The sequence below is a fragment of the Filicampus tigris genome, chromosome 1 (assembly GCF_054856515.1).
Source record: "Filicampus tigris isolate MCC_2025a chromosome 1, RoL_Ftig_1.0, whole genome shotgun sequence".
Lineage (NCBI taxonomy): Eukaryota > Metazoa > Chordata > Actinopteri > Syngnathiformes > Syngnathidae > Filicampus > Filicampus tigris.
Window position 1 is genome coordinate 8,762,069 of NC_141217.1, and position 20,333 is coordinate 8,782,401.

Below are 20,333 nucleotides of genomic sequence, written 5' to 3' on the forward strand. Positions count from 1 at the left end.
CGTGCATCTGCTTCTAAATACACACGCCTGTTCATAGCTTAACAAACACTCACAGGTGTTCCCATGCATTACAAGATTATGTTCTTATTTGTATATCGTCGGCCATGTAGCATAATTGCCAACGTGATTTTCAATATTTTTGGAAAACAAGAAAAAACACAATTTTTACAACACACGTTGGTATTTTTTTACACATTGGTATATTTTTCCTTTCATTAACTTGTTCACCGATCTGGTTGAAATGTTTGTTTTGTAATATCAGTTTAAAAAAACACCAGCGTGTGTTCTAAAAATTCTGTTTTTGAATATTGAAAAATGCAATAGGCAATTTTGCTATGTGGCCGATGACATGATTTACTTTGTTGCTATTTCACATGATCTACAATTATGATCAGTTAACAGATACACATTTTTGTAGCCCTGAGCCATCTGTTTGGTGTCTTTAACAAAAAAACAAACTCACTAACAAAATGTTTGGGTGGTCTCATAAGGAGAATCTTTATACTGTAAGGATACCAAGTGTAGCGAAAATAGGGGTCACTCGTAAGAGTGTAAATAGTTAACAGCCACCGGGAGCAATGCCCGCATTACACCTGCTCGCCTCTAGGGGCACCACATCAAATTTTTAGGTTATTTAGAGGCAAATTTGATGAAAATCTCATTAAATCAGTCTTCAAATGTGAAGGCGCTACAATAAAATAAGTTGTGAGCTCTTTGAACAAAATAGAGGTTAATACCTTGACCCAAACACACGCAATTCATGCTGGACTTTTGTTTATGGACAGTGTTTATTGACTACAACTAGTGAAAAAGTAGAAAATACTGCAATATGGCAAGCCTAAATACATGAAGAAAAGAAGGAAAACAAACATCAAGAATAATTGGGAGGTAAGGGAAAAATAGGACTTCTGATAGATGAGCGAGAAATGGGCAAGGTTTGCTAGCGTTCACTACCAATTTTGTATACACCCACTGAAAAAGCCCTGGCAAGTTGCAGAGTGGTCACTTACGATTGATCAGCGGAGTCTCACATGAGGAGCATTTGCATTTGCGGATGGAAAAAAAAAAGGGAAAAAGAAAAAGGAGGCTGGTGGGAGCGGGACCAAAAGCTTGGTTGGGTTCTTATGTGGCCTGGCCACTGCGCGGTGTCGGGCTCCGAAAGGGGGCAAAAGCGACGTGTTGCTTCAGCGTTTTCTGCCCAGAGTCGGAGTTCGGCTCATCTGCCACGTGTGTGGTGACGGAGGTTCGGAGAACCCAGATCCTCAGCTTTTGCAGGTCGACCGCGGGTGATTTCCGGGTTCGTGGGAGCGCAGTCACAAATGCAGCCAAAAGATCAAAAAATGAACATGTGAGAGAGTACGGGAGCGAGTGTTTTTTTTTTTTTTTTCCAGAGAAAGTCAGTGAAACAAAAGGCCAGACCTTTTATCTCCTTAGGAAAAAGGGGAGGTGGTGAAGTGTCCCCGAGCTCACGTTTTCAGGTGAGCCTCAATTCGAGACATTAAAGTTAGATTTGAGTCTATTGAATTGTCCTGTTCAAAACCTTTGTACGTTTCACAATTTGTAACTGGCATCAATTTCCATGCTTCAGCTGGAAGCAACAGCCCTGGAGATGTGGTCCAAATGAAGGCATATTCATGACACAAGTTTCTAACCCCATTTCTTTTCTATAGTTTTGTCCTCATTAGGGTCACGAGTGAGCTAGTGCCTATCCTTGCTGACTTTGGGCCAGAGGCGAGTCACACTGGACTTACTGCCTCTCTAGCTCAGAATTCAAATTGAAACCCCCAAAAATGTAACGAAAACAAATATAGAATAGATCCTACACTGGGACACTTCCCTTAACACAGCATCATACAATAAATAAATAAATAAATACCACACAATAGGAAATAAGCAGCAGGTTCATAGGTAACAAATTAGTCTTAAATCCATTCACATTAAAATAAAACAAACCCTAACGTAGCATACCAAGTACTAATGTAAAGCACTGTGCTTATCAGTCAAAAAGTAAAATGGGGATTGAATAGTTGACATTCAAACATATGGACTAATGTAAATGGACTGCCGAAGTGCCGCTGAGCATGACACCAAACCCTAGCAGCTGGATGTGCTTGTATATTTCATACGCCTACTTAAACAAATGAGAAAGAACAGTGAAGTGGCATCCTTGTCCTCTATTTCCAACTCAAGTGTTTAAAAATGGGCACCAGCGAGCTAAAAATAAAATGAGAGAAAAGCCCTTTGAAGTGGGTTGGGGGTTTCCCCGCTTCAACCCCTTCCAATCTCTCAAGACGCTGCTTTCTGAACTCAGAGCCCAGAGACATCAAAGTTGTCAAGCGAGAGGATCGAACAGCAAGTGGTAAGGAAAGCGGGGCGAGCTGTACGCCCTCTGCTGAAATACACTGTCGTGTCTTTTTCATCTTCATCGCCTCCAATCTTTACGCAAGCTGTCAGCTGTTTGGAACAGGGCTTCAAAGACTAGCCCACTAATCAGAGCATTTGAAAAAAGAAAAAAAAAAAAACATTACTAAGGCAGAGTTGTGATCCAACTAGTTAAATATGCTGCACACCAATCTATTTATGGCACAAAAGAGATATTTCTAGAGCTATTATGTAACAATTTTGACAGACTTTCTTTTCCACATGGCATTCTAATTCTGGTTAAGCAGCCCAAAGTGATTACATAAGAGATCTAAAAATATTTCCAGCATACTAAATTTAAGTGTGTGCGCCCACATTATTTTTTAAGGGGAGCTTCTCAGAGTTTCTACAACGTTCCTCATGAGCATTCTGACTTGGTCTTCTGAGATGTGGATGTAATTCGTTCAAAATACCCATCAATCACAGAATGAATAACTTTGGAACAACCACGCATCCTTGTTTTTAATCCGTGGAGGCACAACACAAGGATGTTGTTTGAGAAGTCGTTGTATATTGTTAAAAGGCCATTAGACAATTCCTAACCCAACAAGATTTGATCCATTCCAGAGGTGCAAAGCTCAGCGTTTGTGTGCAACAGTATTGTAGTGGTTGTAATGAAGTCATACTTAAGCATCCAAACTATTAGGGTTGTTCGATATCACAGTAGTCTAGAGTATTCAACTCTTGCCTACTCACCGATACCGATAACTGATACGACAAGCACATTTGCTGCATAAAATTACCATTGAACCGATGACAGATCATTTTACAGAAAAAATAAACAAAAGCGAACCATTCAAGACGGAAAACATGGTGATATTGGTGAAATTACACCAGTATAAAAAATACACTAACAATAAAGGCTCTTAATTTTGTAAATTATTAAGACACTGAAATCTTTAAACACTCAGCAGCAACTATTTTTATAATGAAAAAAATACAGTAACTTTAAAAAGCCTTTATGAAATTGTATACACCTATTAGGCATTGAAATCTTTGAAAGTTCAACAGCATATTGTAACGAATTGGGTTATCTGTGTTTGTGTGTCGCTGACTTGTGATGTTTCCGAGGTTCATGAATGCATCGTACGGCGAAGCGAGAGGAGCAGCGGAGAATGAAGAAGAGCGCGAGCAGTTGTACTTGGATTAATAAAAACGTGATATTAAACTACGTCTGACGGCGTGTTCCTGGAAGACGCTACAATATGATAAATCTCGCTATTTAAGTTTGACGTTTTTGGCTAAAAAGACCGCTTGCTACCTCCTCTAAGAAACATTCACAGTCGGATGATGTTGTCGGATGAGCATGTTAGACGCGCTACCTGCAACATAGCCGCCGATCTCATGTAGCAATGTCGGCACACAACTTTGGGACTTATCCATCTGCGATTTTAACAGGAAAGCAAGAATGTTCCCAAACGGGAGACCGCAGTGTATGTGGGGACCTTCGAGCTCTGGCTCTTTTCTGGCTCTCTCTTTAGTGCCGCCACCCTCCTCTCCCGCATTAGGCATTTTGGGTCGTGACGGCATCTCTTAGCGCTTAATGTGCTCTTAAAATTTCTGAGACACAGTGAGTATGTACAACATATATTCTTCAATCAGGGTTTATTGTTGTATGTCAAAGCAAAAAAAAAAAAAATTAGTTGACGACCTCAGCACGGCCACGCAAACACACACGCGAGCCAGGTGATGCCATTCGACTCGATTGGAGCATCCGAGTGTAAAGCTGTAAATATGTGAACATAAAGACATCACCATGTCCAGGCAGTAATGTAATAAAGCTGTCTGGATTCTGCCCTCTCTGTGCTACTGTGTCTAGACCTTGGCCTGCTGTCCTCCATCCATCTAATGGATGGCCTCCTCACTGATACACACGGCTTTTATTGGAGTTGGGATCAAGCCTGTCGCCTGCGTGTGTGTGTTTGTGCATGTGTGTGTACGTGCAGGCGTGCGTTTGTGCGTGTTCATGCGCTATGCTGAGGGTGGCACTTTACACAATCTTACTGCCTCCAGGGTTCACTGGCCGATTCGCCGCATGAAGGACTTGCCTCTACTTCATTGCAAAGTCATGTATCCGCCATCTAGTAAGGTTCAGTTCATCTTACCATGGTACAGTTTGGAAAGGTTTCCAGAGCAGATGGCAGCTTCAGCTACTGTATGTAAATATAATATCATAGCACTACACCGTCAGTGATTTAAGAAAGGAGAGGACAAGGAAAACTACAGGTCACCAGGCAGGCACTGTGTGTGTTTGATTTGTGTGTTACATTATTTCCAGTGTTGCACAGAAGCAATGATTTTTCACTCAAAGGAATTACCGTCATCCCTCCAAACAAAGATATGTTCACCCCTCCGCATCCAGATTGCAAATGTGCGGCGCTTGCACAAGGCCACCGCTGGCTAGTTTGATATTTATTTGTTTATTTATTTTTAATCAAGTGTATGTGGTCGTGACATTTTATAGCGTCATTGTCGAATGGTATAGCTACAGTATTAGGGCCCTGTTGCTGCAGGGCTCGCCTTACAAATTGACAAATGTAAACATGCATCTTTTAAGAGTGAATGGCGTTTGCGCAAAACCATTATGAGCTACTTTGGTGCTTTTTTTTTCTTTAAATGTGGATGTAGTACTGGCATTGTATAGCTACATAGTTGGAAGGTAGCCACAGTATTAGCGTCTGTAGCTCCAGGGCTTCTCTTCATATGGTAAAAAATTAAATATAAAAATGATGGCTAAAAAGACAAGGCCAGCCATTACAGTAGTATGTACATGTCTTGAAATAAACATTGTCTGATGGACAAACACTACTCCTACTTATATTGTGCTACTGGTCTATAAATCACTGAAGGGTTTAGGTCCTGATTTCATTAACCCATTAAGGACGGGAGCGCATAACCGCGTTTCTACCATTAAAGCCGTGAGCGCTGTTGCGTGTTTCTCCCTTTAAAGCTGGGAGAGCGTTTACGTCATTTTCTTTTTTTAATCCAATTCTCTGTCTCTTAGCCAATGAAATGCATCAGAATACACATGTGACATTTTTTTCGAGGAGTACACAGTTGATCACGGAAGCTCTGATATAAGTCACAGCAGTGATATAGACGACACACTTGCGGTCTATAAAGCCGTGAAACCATCCAAACGTGATGTATGGTTAAGATATATGTTGGTAGACAATGACGATTTCAACGTCTTTGTAAGAGAACACGGCATGGTAATTACCACTCGATTTAAAAAAAAATTAAAATAGTGCTTCACTTGCATCTTCGGTTGAAACAGTAAAGATTAATAAACTCGGGCCTGTGTGAAAGTCACATGTCTAAGCTCTCAAATTTTGGGGGAATTATGTTTCTTTCTGTAACAGGGGCTGAGATATTGTTTTGTAGGTGGCGAAAATATCAGGTTTTCAAGGGTGACTCCAAAGACGACTGTAGGTTTTAGAGAGATGTCTCATGAGGGGCTTCGGGCTTTCATGGGTTAAAGAAATGCTAACGGCGTATGAGCCAAGTAGAGCTCTGACGCCTACAGATTCAGGTCAATTAGTAGAGCCCAGAGTTCAAAATAAACATGGTGAAGCAGCATTTAGCTGTTATGCTACAGCTGCACACAAATGGCCAACAGAAGTGAACTCAGCCTCAATTGTTAATGCTTTTAAATACAGGTTAAAAAACGTTTTAAAATAAATGTTTCATCTTCCACACCGCTTAGACACATTAAAATCAAATTGAATTAAAAAGACAGGCATATCAGTGTTTCGACATGTTTGACTGGTAGCGGATTGCACTAAACCCAATATTTGTGAGTGACACCAAGATTTCATTTTGAGACCTTAGAAGCTTACAAATAAAACCGTACATTAGAGTTCATTGTACTGCTTGCACTGTTCACTTGTGCAGAGACAAGTGTGTGTTAGTGTGTTTTTATTTCATCATTCCATTTTTCTGTTATAACAGGTTGACGTAGCATTTATGGATAAACAAAAACAACTGAGAGACAAGTGTTTATCATCAATGCTAAAACAACACGAGCAATGTACTGGCTGGTTGAACAATACAGGAGGTTGCCACTGTTTGTCAATTGCCGACAACTGTGATGCTGTGCTCTTTACTATAAGCGCATGTACCATAAACATAATCATAATTAAATAGCGTTGCTCAATAATTGCAGCCCGTTAACTAATTTTATGGGAAACAGTGTTAATGAGTACTTCAAATGTATTCCTCCCACAAAAATAAATGAATGAAATACACCCATTTTATGGAAGAGGTTAAGGGAAGATATTTATATCTGTTGCCGTGCTTCTTATAGCACATTACCATGCAGATTTTTTTCCTGCTACAGCATGCTAAAGTATCTATCACACGCGCACACACACGCATGCACACACACGTTGACAGACAATGCAGAGAAGGGTCAATAGAATCCATTATTCATATGTCAGGCTATTTTTAGAACCACCCCGGTGAATTTAGAATTATTTAATAAGCGCCTGATTATTAAAACATGTACGTTTGGTTGGGAAAAGCTGTCCAGAAATCTCGGAGATAGAGAGAAAGGGAAGGGATGGGGGGGGGTTACCCCCCAGGAATATCTCTCTCTCTCTCTCTCTCTCTCTCTCTCTCTCTCTTTATACTTCTATATTTAACTCAACCACTGCAGAAGGTGTTGAACTGTGGGCATATTTGTCTATATACGGTATATGAGCAAGGGCTGTTCAAGACACACACGCACATACCCCCCCCACACATACACACACCCCCGTGCGCGCACACACATACAGTATAGCAGGCTACTGTATGCATCTCTGTCTAAGTCATTGAGGACAAGATCTATCACGTGGCATGGTATTTTTCATAAAATACAGATGCAAGACAGATGAAGGTCCAAAATTATTTAAAAGTGTATGAAATTGTTCTACAAAGTATGTAACTAATCATTTCCAATGTGGGAGATCCTTGTACATTCAAACAATAAAAAAGTGTTGTAAGCCTTTCTGTCCCACGGATGCAATGACATGTGCCCCATTTTGTTTTTATTTCACCGATCACCGTACGCTGTGCATGTATGTGTCTGTTGTTTTTATTAGATTTTTTAAATTTTTTTATTGGCAGTGTGTTTGCTTGTGCGGCGCCTGCGTGTGACAAGAAAATTATGTTCTTTACCTTCTCTTTACGTATTTATATGGGGTCATGACCCCATATAAATAAATATTTGAAACAAAAGACTGCAATTTCCCAGCGATTCAAGTTTTTATTTTTATTCCAAAATTGGCTTACCGTAGCCCTTTGCAATTCCACCTCGCAGTTTTACCTGAACGGAAGGTGCACCAAAGTAAATTCGATGCTGTACTTGAACTATTTGGAGAATTGGCATAGTTTTGGTCTCTTTTTGAAGATAACACTTTGATTTTTTTCTCCTCAACTGTCAGAATCTTTTTAAGTGCTAATGGCACTGAATTATGGAAGTTTGAATACATAGAAGGGTGCGGGTCGTCCATGGGTCGGCCTCCTTTTATGTATTCAAACTTCCATAATTCAGTGCCAGTAGTTTAGTAGAGTAGTGTGTGCATAACACATTTTGAAACAATTGAAATTGACTTGGAGGGAACAAAAGTTGAGTGGTGTTGGCCTACCAAATACATAATGGCAAGCCATTCTGCCTGGGCTTCATTAGAACCTTTCCAGGATTCAAATCTTCAGTGGCCCTTTAATTCCCTCCATTCAAACATCAACCAGGAACTTCAAAAGGGGAATGAACTTCTCAAACACAGGTTGTTCACTTAAAGGTCAGGCAGAAAAGTAGACATACAGTCATTGTTCCTAAAAAATTATGAAGCACTCCTATCAACTAGCTTAGAACATTTCGCGGGCTACAAAGGCATAAAATAAATGGGAGTTCGTCAAAACATGTAAAGGAGAGTTAGGGTGTGAGGGGACGCGAAGAAGCAGTGTTTGTATGTTTATGTGTATGCTGTGGCTCTTTGCAGTAATACACTCAAAATTGTGGCTCTTTGCCTTTGAGTGGTTGGCCACCCCTGGTCTAGGGCTTTTTTGGTTGACAACAGAGTTCTGCTCCAACTGCGGAAAAAAATTGTGGGACTGCTGCATAGTCTAGCACTCAAAAATGATTTTAAAAAATACTGTAAATATCTGCATAAAAACATTTCTAGTCCATACATACAAAACAGTGTCCAAACAACAGAGCCCAAATTTAAAACAGGAAGCCCTACATCACTTGTAACAGCAAAACAATAATAAAAAGATGTAATATGATGATGATTATTTATTGATGTGATGTACCACCCTGGTTGATGTGGCATCATGAAGCAGATCAGGCAGTGCTTTTCTAGAAATCAAATTAAAATCAAATAAAATCTAAATCAATCAAATAAAAACTGCTGTAGTGGTTGGTGCTCTATAATTTTTGTATATAATATCACCATTATAAAATAATACAGTGCAAAACAATAGATAATAGAAAAATGTATGTAAGCAACCTGAAAGTAATATAGCCCAAACCAATGTTTAGCAATCAGCAGTTAGCTTTTGGGAAATATAGTTTATATTTTGTGCACCATTTGTGGCACGTTCAACAATAATTTCTTCATTAAGACTGGATTGTCTGGAAATTGAGTGACCATGAAACTCTTGAATGAATAAACCATTTATGAATAGCACACCATTTCATTTCAATTTGGAATTCACTTACCATAGCTTGTCATAGATGTTGCAAAAAAATGAAACACTGAAATCCCCAAATCAAAATTAGAAAATAAGGACTAGACCGAATTTATTATTTCTGGCTTGGGATCAAATGAGACACCAAACTGAATGATTGCCAGTGTTATATAAAAGTGCAATAATCTAAATGTAATGTATGTAATTGTATATTTCATTTAATTTGGTTTACTTCTAATTAAAATGGCAACCATGTAAATTTAATTCCATGAAAGGAAATGGAGTAGGGCACAAACTACAGGGCACGGCGGATCTAGTGGCTGTGTGTGTTAGCTAATAATGGGACATATGGATATGAATATTCATGTAAACATGCTCTGATTTAAATAGTTTTTTCCCTAACAGAAGTCTACCATTTATGCTTGGGCCAAAGGTGAGTAGTCTTCTTGTCACTATAAAACATAAACAAAAAAAATGAGTAAATAGATATCGCAGTTTGTGTCTACCTTTATATGTACAGTATGTGAAGGAAACATGAAATTAAATGTACAACTGTAATATGTAACTAGTCCAGGTGTTGAAAAAGGAATAATTTTTGCTGTGTCAAGTGATTCAAAGATCTCACTGAAATTTCTGACAAGTAATCCACAAGGACATACTACCACCAAGGTCAATGCAAAAAGAGATGGCAACCCAGAGTACCTAAAGTCACACATTTTAATGGGCTCTTTCCTGATGCATTCAAGTCTTTCATTTCTTCAAGGTAAACAGTCATAGGTTAAAACAACCTTCCATAATATTCCATTAGCCTAACACACTACAGTCATGCAGCCGACCTACATCATCTTTACTTGATTTCATTCAAATGTGGATCCATCCATCCATCCATCCATCCATCCATCCATCCATCCATCCATCCATCCTCTGCCGCTTATCCGGGGTCGGGTTGAGGAGGTGTAGCAGCTTCTGCAGGGAAGCCCAGATTTCCCTCTCCCCAGCCACGTCTTCCAACTCTTCCGAAGTAATCCAAGGCGTTTCCCAGGTCAGTGTGTCCTGAGGCATCCTCGGGGCCTCCTGCCGTTGGGACATTCCCAGAACACCTCACCAGGGAGGCGTCCAGGAGGCATTCTAATCAGATACTCGGACCACATCATCTGGCTCCTCTCAACGTGGAGGAGCAGTGGTTCAACGCTGAGTCCCTCCCGGATGAGCAAGCTTCTTACCCTATCGCTACGTTCACACCGAACGTGGATGAAGCATTCTGCTTCACTTCATTCACTCGCGTTTGACTGCGGGAAATTTGAAACCTGAATGCTGCAGCTGCTCATCTCAGCAGAGAGGAGAAGGGCTGCGCTTGGTAGTAGAGACGACAGCATTTTTCAACATCGCAATCAAGTGGCCGACACACTATGCTAATGCTAACAATATTGCTGTCTTGGTAAAGTTCAAGAACTGTAAAAAAAAAAAAAAAAGCAGCCGAGTCCGCATCACAGCAGATGCTGCACCGATCCGCCTGTCAATTTCACGATCCATTCTACCCTCACTCGCGAACAAGACCCCAAGATACATGAACTCCTCCACTTGGGGCAGGATCTCATCCATGACCTGGAGAGGGCACTCTACCCTTTTCCGACTGAAGACCATGCACTCAGATTTGGAGGTGCTGATTTTCATCCCAACCGCTTCACACTCGGCTGCGAACCGATCCAGTGAGAGTTGTAGATCATGGGTTGAAGAGGCCATATGCAAAAAGCAGAGATGCAATACTGAGGCCACCAAATCGGACGCCATCAACGCCTCGGCGTGAATCGGTGACAAAGTGCAGCCTTGGCGGAGTCCAAACCTCACTAGAAAACAATCCAAATTACAGCCGGAAATGCGGACCAAACTTTAACATCGGTGCTAGAGGGATGGAACAGCCTGTATTAAGGGGCTTGGTACCCCGTACTCCAGAAGAACCCCCCACAGAAGTCCCTGAGTTACATGGTCGAACGCCTTCTCCAAGTCCACATAATACATGTAGACTGGTTGGGTGAACTCCCATGCACCCTCGAGGACCCTGCTGAGGGTGTAGAGCTGTACCACTGTTCCATGGCCAGGACAAAAACCACATTGCTCCTCCTGAATCCGAGATTGTCCGCTGATAGTGTAGTGGTACACACGCCTGAGTTGTGTGCGGGCAGCGTGGGATCGATTCCCGCTCAGTGACAGTGTCTATGTGTGCCCTGCGACTGGCTGGCGACCAGTTCGGGGTGTAGTCTGCCTTCGCCCATTGACGGCTGGGATAGGCTCCAGCAACTCCCCGCGACCCTATATAGGATAAGCGGTTTGGAAGATGACATGACATGAATCCGAGATTCGACCTCCCGACGGACTCTTCAGCACCTCTGAATAGACCTTACTAGGAAGCCCGAGGAGTGTGATTTCTCTGTAATTGGAACACCCCTTATTAAAAAGGGGGACCACCACCCTGGTCTACCAATCCAGAGGCACTGTCCCAGAGTATTCCCCCCCACCAACTCACAATGTCCCGAGTCGAGATCAGCAGCACCCCATCTCCGCTGTACAGTGTTTATGGTGCACTGCTTCCCTCCCGTGAAACGCCGCATGGTGGACCAGAATTTCCTCGAAGCCGTCCGGAAGTCATTTTCCATGGCCTCACCAAACTCCTCCCACACCTGAGTTTTTGCCTCAGCGACCGCCAAAGCTGCATTCCGCTTGGCCAGACGGTATCTGTCAGCTGCCTCCAGAGTTCCACAGGCCAAAAAGGCCCGATCGGACTCCTTCTTCAGCTTGACAGCATCCTTTACCGCCCGTATCGGCCAGCAGGTTCGGGGATTGCCGCCACGACAAGCGCCGACTACCTTACGGCCACAGCTCTGATCAGCTGTCTCAACACCGGAGGCACGAAACATGCTCCACTCATACTCAATGTCTCCTGCCTCCCTCGGGACTTGGACAAAGTTCTGCTGGAGGTGGAAGTTGAAATTCTTTCTGATAGGGTATTCTGCCAGATGTTCCCAGAAAAGACTCACAATTCATTTGAGTCTGCCAGGTTGGACCGGCATCTTCCCCCACCATCGGAGCCAACACACCACCAGGTTGTGATCAGTTGACAGCTCCGCCCCTCTCCTCACCCAAGTGTCCAAAACATGTGCCCACAAATCCGATGACATGATTACAAAGTCGATCATCCAACTGTGGCCGAGGGTGTCCTGGTGCAAAGTGCACATATGGACACCCTCATATTTGAACATGGTGTTCATAATGGACAATCTGTGCCGAGGACAAAAGTCCAGTAACAGAACAGCACTCTGGTTCAGATTGGGTTAGTAGTTCTTCCCAATTGCACCCTTCTAGGTCTCACTGTCACTGCCCACGAAGGCAGAGGGAGGCTATGCTCTCATCTACCGGGATGAACCCCAATGTACAGACACTAAGCCGGGGAGAAACACCTGCTCAGTGCCTCTCACCTTGGACAACTTCAGAGTGGAAGAGTGTTCAACCCCTCTTGAGAGGACTGGTACCAGAGCCCAGGCTTTGTGTGGAGGTGAGCCCGACTATATCTAGTCAGAAATTCTCTGATTTGCACACCAGCTCGGGTTTCTTCCCTACCACAGAGGTGACATTCCAGGTCCCAAGAGCTAGTTTCTATAGCCAGGGATTGGACTGCCAATGTCCGTGCTTTTTGAAATCGCTCAGATCACAAGGCACCAAACCCCTTTGGCCCCCTCCCACAGGTAGTGAGCCCATGGGAAGGATTATTGGGACAAGCAAACCCCTCTACCACAGTAAGGTGACAGCTCATGGAGGGGTCATTCAAATGTGAGCCGACTTAATCAATGTATAAAGATATACATTTTTCCAAAACGTTATGCAATGTAAGAAGTGGACATGGACACAGTATTGGGTTAATTTAACCCATGAAAGCCTGAAGCCCCTCGTGAGACATCTCTCTAAAACCTACGGTCGTCTTTGGAGTCACCCTTGAAAACCTGATATTTCCGCCGCCTACAAAATAATATCTCAGCCCCTGTAGCAGAAAGAAACATAATTCCCCAAAGATTTGAGAGCTTAGACATGTGACTTTCACACAGGCCCGAGTTTATCAATCTTTACTCTTTCAACCAAAGATGCAAGTGAAGCACTATTTTTAATTTTAAAGAATTGAGTGGTAATTGCCATGCTGTGTTCTCTTACAAAGACGTTGAAATCGTCATTGTCTATTAACATATCTTAACCATACATCACGTTTGGATGGTTCCACAGCTTTAAAGTCCATGAGCGTGTCGTCTATATCACTGCCGTGTCTTATACCAGAGCTCCCGCAATTGACTGTGCCTCCATTACTCCTCGAAAAAATTCAGGATATCCTGCGACAACTCACAACACCATCACATGTATATTCTGATGCATTTCTTTGGCTAAGAGACCAAGAATTAGATTAAAAAAATAAAATGACGGATACGCTCTCCCGGCTTTAAAGGGAGAAACACTCAATAGCGCTCCCGGCTTTAGTGGTAGAAACGTGGTTATGCGCTCTTGTCCTTAATGGGTTAAAACACAGTATAAATGTAAATATGCTCCATCACTAACTACACAGCAAATTTCACAGTGTTAATTCAACACTTACAGAGTTAATGTTAACACTGTGTCTGATTGTATTTAGTCCTTATCAGAATTAGTGTTAAAGTAACTCTTCCCACAGTGTTAAAATTAACTCAATACTGAGTACATATTTTGCACTGGCTAATACGGCACAGTGTTAATACAATTTAACACCACAGGCTAAATAACTCTGGAGAGAGTAAATATGATGATGTGATTATTTACTCTACACAGCAAAAAGTTGAGTGTTAAAATGACTCCCACAGAGTCGATTCCGGGTTTATACAGCTCCATACTCCAATTGATTAAATTTCTTTATCATTTTATTTTTTAAATTGCAAGAACAACCATTACCCAAATTAGCTTTAGGTGACTTGATGATACTCACTTCACCCTAAGTGTGAAACCATTACATGACAGGGACATGTACATGGAGAGACTTCTTTCCTCATTGCTGTTGTGTGGCAGGAACTCATCTGAGACACTGACACTTTCAGTCACAGTGCCCCATTGCTAAAATAAAACTACAACTATGATCTAAGAGTGAACTTAATATGTCTTTGGCTGTGTAACAATTAAACATGAACATAATATTATTAATAAAAAAGAACAGGTACATTTAACTGTAACACTTTGAACTCCCAGAAGTCAGAAGTTAGAGCACTTTTAATCAAGTGGACAAAGCTTACTTTGATTAACTCTACTCTAACACTAAATAAATCAACTCTGTCAAATACTCCAACACTGACTTCCATTTAAACCAGACAGTGCTAAAAATACACTTTGGAGATTGAAATCAACTCTGAAACCTCTAAAACATTTGACACCAATATTTTAACACTCCATTTTTTTTGCTGTGTACTACTAAACTAGAATGGAAATCAGTACACAGCTGAATAATAATGGCAGGAAGGGGTGAACACCTCCATCCTTCTTCAACAGCTAGAAAAAGTGAACTGGGATCAAATATTTGTAAACATAAAAAAATACAACAGCAGAGCATGGTCATATATACTCAATTGGACCTGTTGATTGTTTGCCACTGAAGTGCTGCATATGGCGTTAATAAATATTACATACTGTTTGCCAACTGCTAAATAAGTCAAAAGCTTTTCAAAAAGTCAAAAGAGTAATGGAGAAAATCCTGGTTCAACAAAACTCAATTGACCATTCAGTTTCGTGGAAATTAGTGCAGTATGGATTTTTTTTTTTTATCTTTGATCATGAATAAACATGTTCACACACAATTACAAATATTGCATTCTTATCAAAGATAATAATGACCAATGTAGCTGCCGCTAAAGACAACTCCCATTTATTGCCTTCATTTATTTCATAGTTTTAATTTGGTTTGAAAGGACGATAAATAAAGACATTATTTCATGTTAAAATGTAAAATAGGTTATACTTTTCTGGTCATTTTTTGGGGGTTTAAAACCATAGTGAAGAGAGGGAACTTGTTTTTTATTCTACATGTATACGCCATTTTTTAGAGACACAGGTAGTTGATGCACATGATGGCCATAAGAGGCACTGTACCAAGAAGACAAGGCAGGAGTTTGGCCTAGAAGACAAGTCATGTTTCTGTTGAGAAGATTTGTGTGGACTTTTTATTCCTTCTGAGAGAATGTGGCTAATGAGGTAAATATTGCTCACTCTAAAAACAGTTGGGTTAAAAATAACTATTTTGGGGTTAAATTTGACCCAATTGCTGTGTTAAAAAGGACCGACCCAGACTTGGGTCAAGTTGAACCAAAAAATCGGGTTATTCAGTTTTGATCCATCTTTTAGGGATAAATGAACAAAACAAATTGGGTTATTCCATTTTGACCCAAATTCTAGGGTTAAATGAACACAACAAATTGGGTCAAAACAATCCAAATAATTGGGTTATTCCACTATTTTATTTATTTATTTATTTACTTATTTATTTATTTATAATGCTAAGGATACTGCCCTTTCCCCAAAAATGTTACAAGAAGTGAAAGTTTCACAAAATTTGTATTTATATTCAAGCACATCACTAATGACGTTGACATAATTTCAGCAACAATTACAGTAGGGGATGATGTACATTTGGTCATCACTGTTTTGTAGTTGTGTTGCCTATTGTAAGGTCTGTATAGAAGCCAGATCATCAACATAAATCCAAATTAACACATCTGTGCCCTCAATACAAAATGCATTGACGTGATCATCAAAGTATATTGTTGAGGTTCGACAAGTCAGAAGATAGTTGGACTTTGTTGAAGAATTTTACAATCTGCAATGACCCTTAGTTTGAAGAATGTTGGCCATTTTGCAAGGAATTTACCAGACATTTCCTCACCAAAAAACATTGTGAAGTTCTGTTCAATCTGAGAAACATTCAATGGCCCAAAAAAAGCTCTACAGCAAACAAGAACAAATACACCAAGTTTACTTTCATTCTTATCAAGCCTGGTGTTTCCAGGAACCTTGGAAAAAGGTCAAGACCTGTGGAAGCGGTGGCTGGCTCTTGTACAACTTTCTGTCTGTGCTCAAATGTTGTCTTCATTTTGGCTTTGACCAGGGTTGTTTCTGTTGAGTGCTTCATCAGTGACATTGCTTCCTTGCAGTCATCACCAGACAACTGCCTCACACTTTCACACTGGCTGCGATGAGTCGTGGGTCCATCTTGAAAAGTGAGTTTAGCTATATTGACCTCTTGAGGAGAGTTGCGCTGAACAGTTTTCAATCTCCAAGCAAGGTAACCAGAACCACTCCGGTAATCATAAAAATGTTCCTGTGGATTACAGTAAATATATAAAGTTAATATGCGACATTATTTGGAGAACACACAGTTCTTGTGAATTATGGGGTGCAGCAAACCTTAAAACTGAAACATGTAGGGCAACACAAGACTTGTGTTAGTGATTAAATAAAAATTCTGGTAGTACAATGACTCAATTTGGAGTAAAGTATGGGCCAGTTTAGAGCAACGTATGGCTGGTGGACAGTTTAGTTCAATTGTGTGTGAACCAAGGGTTATAGTAGTACAGGATAATTCACATTTTTTTATTTTCATTTAATGTTTACCTTATCAAAATTTCAGTTTGTTTCAGCTGCTAGTTTTCTTTTGTAAAAACGGTGCGTTTTAGTGCATTTCTTATAACAATTATGTTTTTTGGGGCAACATCTGATACCAGTCTGGTGGGCTTTTTAATTCAACTCCAAGGTTTGTACACAACTTAAAACCTAAATTCACCCCAATTTGAAGGGTTCTACAGTTTTACACTCTTCTGGCTCGAATGAACATTTATTAGCATGGCGGTGGCAAAAAAAAACCCCCAACAAAACAAATACAAAAATGCTGTAATAATATTCTTTTTTGTAGTTATACACTTTACAATTTTACACTTTTTTTTCTGACAAAGCTTTGTTGTCTAGCTTTGGTGGAGTTTTTTTTTTTTTTTTTTTAGCAATTTGCATGGACTGTAATGACCTTTGTGACGTGAAATGACAACAGTCATGTCATGTGTTCAATTTGTCCATTCGTTTTTTTTGCCACCAAATAGAGTTTTTTTCGGAAAAGGAGACAATGATGCCTAGCCAACCAAGTCAATTAGTCAAATAGACTAGCATTGCTATAGCTTGGGATGTAAGAAAAGCTGAATTTATGATGGACATATACTTACATAACCAGTCTCTAATCTGAGTCTTTCAATTTTGGTGTGTTGTAATGCCAAATGCATAAGTGTTGAGGACATCAATGGCGGGACTCCTCTTGATGACAGAGAGGCACATCATTCATGGGTTTTTTTCAACTTGAATGGTTTACACATTTTAGTAAACAAATGTGTATATGAATACAAATGTAATACTTGAATTGAGTTGCACAAGTACTTTTACATTTTCTGTTGATGAACCACAGTACGGTATGATGTTGTTCTTCTGCTGTTGTTGCTGGTTTAGCACACATTGCAATTATTTTCTCGTTAAATCCAAACAAATAATTTCCACAACAGTCCATAAAAAACTTTAAACAGTATTGGATAACATTGTTTTACTTGAAGAATTCCTGTGAATGAGACGCCACATTTCAAACAAATAAGTATTTCAACTGTGTAACATTTCATGACAAGGAGGGATAACCCTTTCATTCAAACTATTAAAAACAATGCATTCATAGTACAGATTCACTCACCCATGACTCTCCACCACGTCTGCTACAAGTACATTCACCACCTTTCTTCTTGTGCCATCAAAAAGGCAGTATGTTTTCTCATACTCTTTAAAGGTCCGGTCCCCACCTGGCTTGGAATACAGGTCTGATTTGACAGTCTGAAACAGTAACAAACAATCCAACAATATTTGTAACAAGTAGCTTCCGGACAGCTCAACAATCAAGCTAAGGAAAGTACTGTAATTTTGAATTTCATATCTGAACCTAAAAGCATTTGTTCAACATGATTTTGTTGTATTTGTTTTTTTGGCAGGCAGCAGCATGTTTAGTATTTTGTAATGCTCGAGACATCACGACAAAAATCTGCCCAACTCTACAGTCATACAACAATTGTATAATTGTTTTTCATTTTCAAAAGTGGTAATCATTAGAAGATGATACACTAGTTGCACTGTAATTGAATACAATAATGCCTTTGCATTGTCCAAATAGAAACACAGCCTTGTTAAGCAATATAAACACAAACATAGGCTAAGAAATGAAAGGAAATAATAGCTTACCGTTACTCTCGTCATTGAATGCCTTGAAAGAAACCTGGAATTATTTCACAAGTTCATCAATGAATGTGCGACACGACGAAAGGAGGGACAGCAAGAGAATTCTATAATTAATTTCTATATACCTACTGGATAGGTGATGTGGTTCAGATGTAGTATGCTCATTTCGCCCCGGGTATCGGTCAGAACACAATGAGGAGTGACGATGTGGTTTGACAGCTTCAATCTCGTTGCAAGAATAGGCAGGTAACAGCAACGGGTATGGCTGTAGCGTACATGCAGACAGGCGTAGGGGCAGGTAGAAATTATGCAAGGATGCTAGAGTGCATAAAAGTAGTGTGTGAGTCTTGATCTAAATCCTATTGGATGTCTGTGGAAGTAGCAAAATATGCCATCTGGAGAAAGAGGTGAGTCTCACTGAAAGTTACAAAAAGCCTTTGATTGCAGTAGTTACCTCCAAAGGTTGTGAAACTAAGGAATTTTTAAGTTACCACTACCATAATTGTTGTCTTTTTTTTTGGTGTTTTTAAAAATTATTTTCAACCACAATTCAAAAACAAACTTAACATGCTCATTTCTCAACCGATTTTCACAAGGTTTACTTTTTGGGTAAAATTATGGCATGTGCTATTAATACAGAATATTTAAAAAAAAAATCAAAAATGTAATCTTAGCAAAAGGTTATTTCCTGTTGGTATTGTATGGCGCTGTGTTCAGAATTCTTCAGCACAATGTGCAGGCATCCTTGTTATTTAGTTTTCCGTGATATCCACACGCATGAAATGTGCCGACACTTTGCCCCCACTAACTGAGGGTACCTATGGAACGGGATCTATGAAGTGCTTCGATGGGATGCAAACTCCATTTTGCACAATTGGCGCAAACCCACATTTTCAAAAGGCTTTCATCAGGTAGTTTGTTTGATTTATTTTTTTACGAAATTTGCCACCCATCAGTAATAGCAACACTGTTGATACATCTATTTTGGTAAGCCATTACACGAGCTCTGACATGTCCGTCCATGGAATGGGTGTACCGGAAAGTTATGCACAAATGCTCTGCAGTGTTTGGAAAAAAACTGTGATTAAAATGTGTCATTATTTTTAATGCAATGATTTATTTGTAATTAATTAATCGTAATTGATGCAATGAAGTCCGACCCCTAGTATACACACACACTCACATTCGTTTTAATAAAATCCTGCTAATTTAGAACAAATATATTCCAACCTTATATGCACACAGCAGAGACAGCCAACTTCTTTATAAAGTGATACATATAATAAATAGAGTAGATTGGGCAGAAGAGAGTGGGACTCAGGTTCCTGTGCAACATCAGTCAGCATGCTGAAAGACAGGAAGAGCAAGAGAAAATCAGCACATTTCCTTTTCTCTTGTATTGTTGTTTTGTCCTGTTTGATCTTGCCCTCGTGTCCCCTGATTGCTTGTTGAAATGTTTGGGGCTCTCGGGTTGGCATGCATCAAACAGCATAGGTTGAGCTGCACCGCTTCTCTTATAAGGGCTTCAATTACTGCACTAGATTGTGGCTTTTTGTGGCGATATCAATTAAGTAAAACAGTAAAATTCCACACACTTAAACCTGAATAGTGCTGCATTGATGGCGCTGATGATGATGCAACCATTATCAGCAGTATTGCCTAGCTCCATAAAATCTGTGAAAATATGATGACTCTGCTGGTGCATATCAAGACGGCCATGTTTCTAAAATTAATCAAAACCCTGGCGGAATGTGCGGATGTCCATTTCTGCATTGCAGGAAGCCAAGACGTGCACATACACTACTTTGCAACTTGGTTTTCTCTCACTGTCGCTCTCTCTCTGTCTCTCTCTCTCTTGCTAAAGTGAATTTACACATTCAAAAGGATTAATGAAATGACATATATTTCATATTTAGATTAGGTTCATG

General features: G+C 40.2%; 2 protein-coding genes across 3 annotated transcripts in view; both read right to left on the minus strand.

Annotated features, from left to right (window-relative positions):
- LOC147152677 (LHFPL tetraspan subfamily member 4 protein-like) overlaps positions 1-20,333 on the minus strand; it is a 48,253-nt gene that overhangs the window by 14,360 nt on the left and 13,560 nt on the right. The gene's annotated exons all lie outside the window — the stretch shown is intronic.
- On the minus strand, positions 15,757-18,570 carry LOC147152678 (uncharacterized). Its single transcript, XM_086043161.1, has 5 exons — positions 18,535-18,570; positions 17,870-18,006; positions 17,361-17,448; positions 16,076-16,468; positions 15,757-15,945 (listed from the first exon to the last, which is right to left on the minus strand). The coding sequence occupies exons 1-5, from the start codon at positions 18,568-18,570 to the stop codon at positions 15,811-15,813; spliced, it is 789 nt and encodes a 262-aa protein (XP_085899287.1). The 3' UTR covers positions 15,757-15,810.

Excerpts from the sequence above, each read along its gene's own strand:
- LOC147152678 (XM_086043161.1), bottom strand. The coding sequence starts at position 18,570 with ATGAGCATACTACATCTGAACCACATCACCTATCCA. Across the intron at positions 18,007-18,534 it reads TGAACCACATCACCTATCCA|ACTGTCAAATCAGACCTGTA; the intron begins GTAGGTATATAG and ends TTACTGTTTCAG. Across the intron at positions 16,469-17,360 it reads TCAGATTAGAGACTGGTTAT|GAACATTTTTATGATTACCG; the intron begins GTAAGTATATGT and ends TGTAATCCACAG.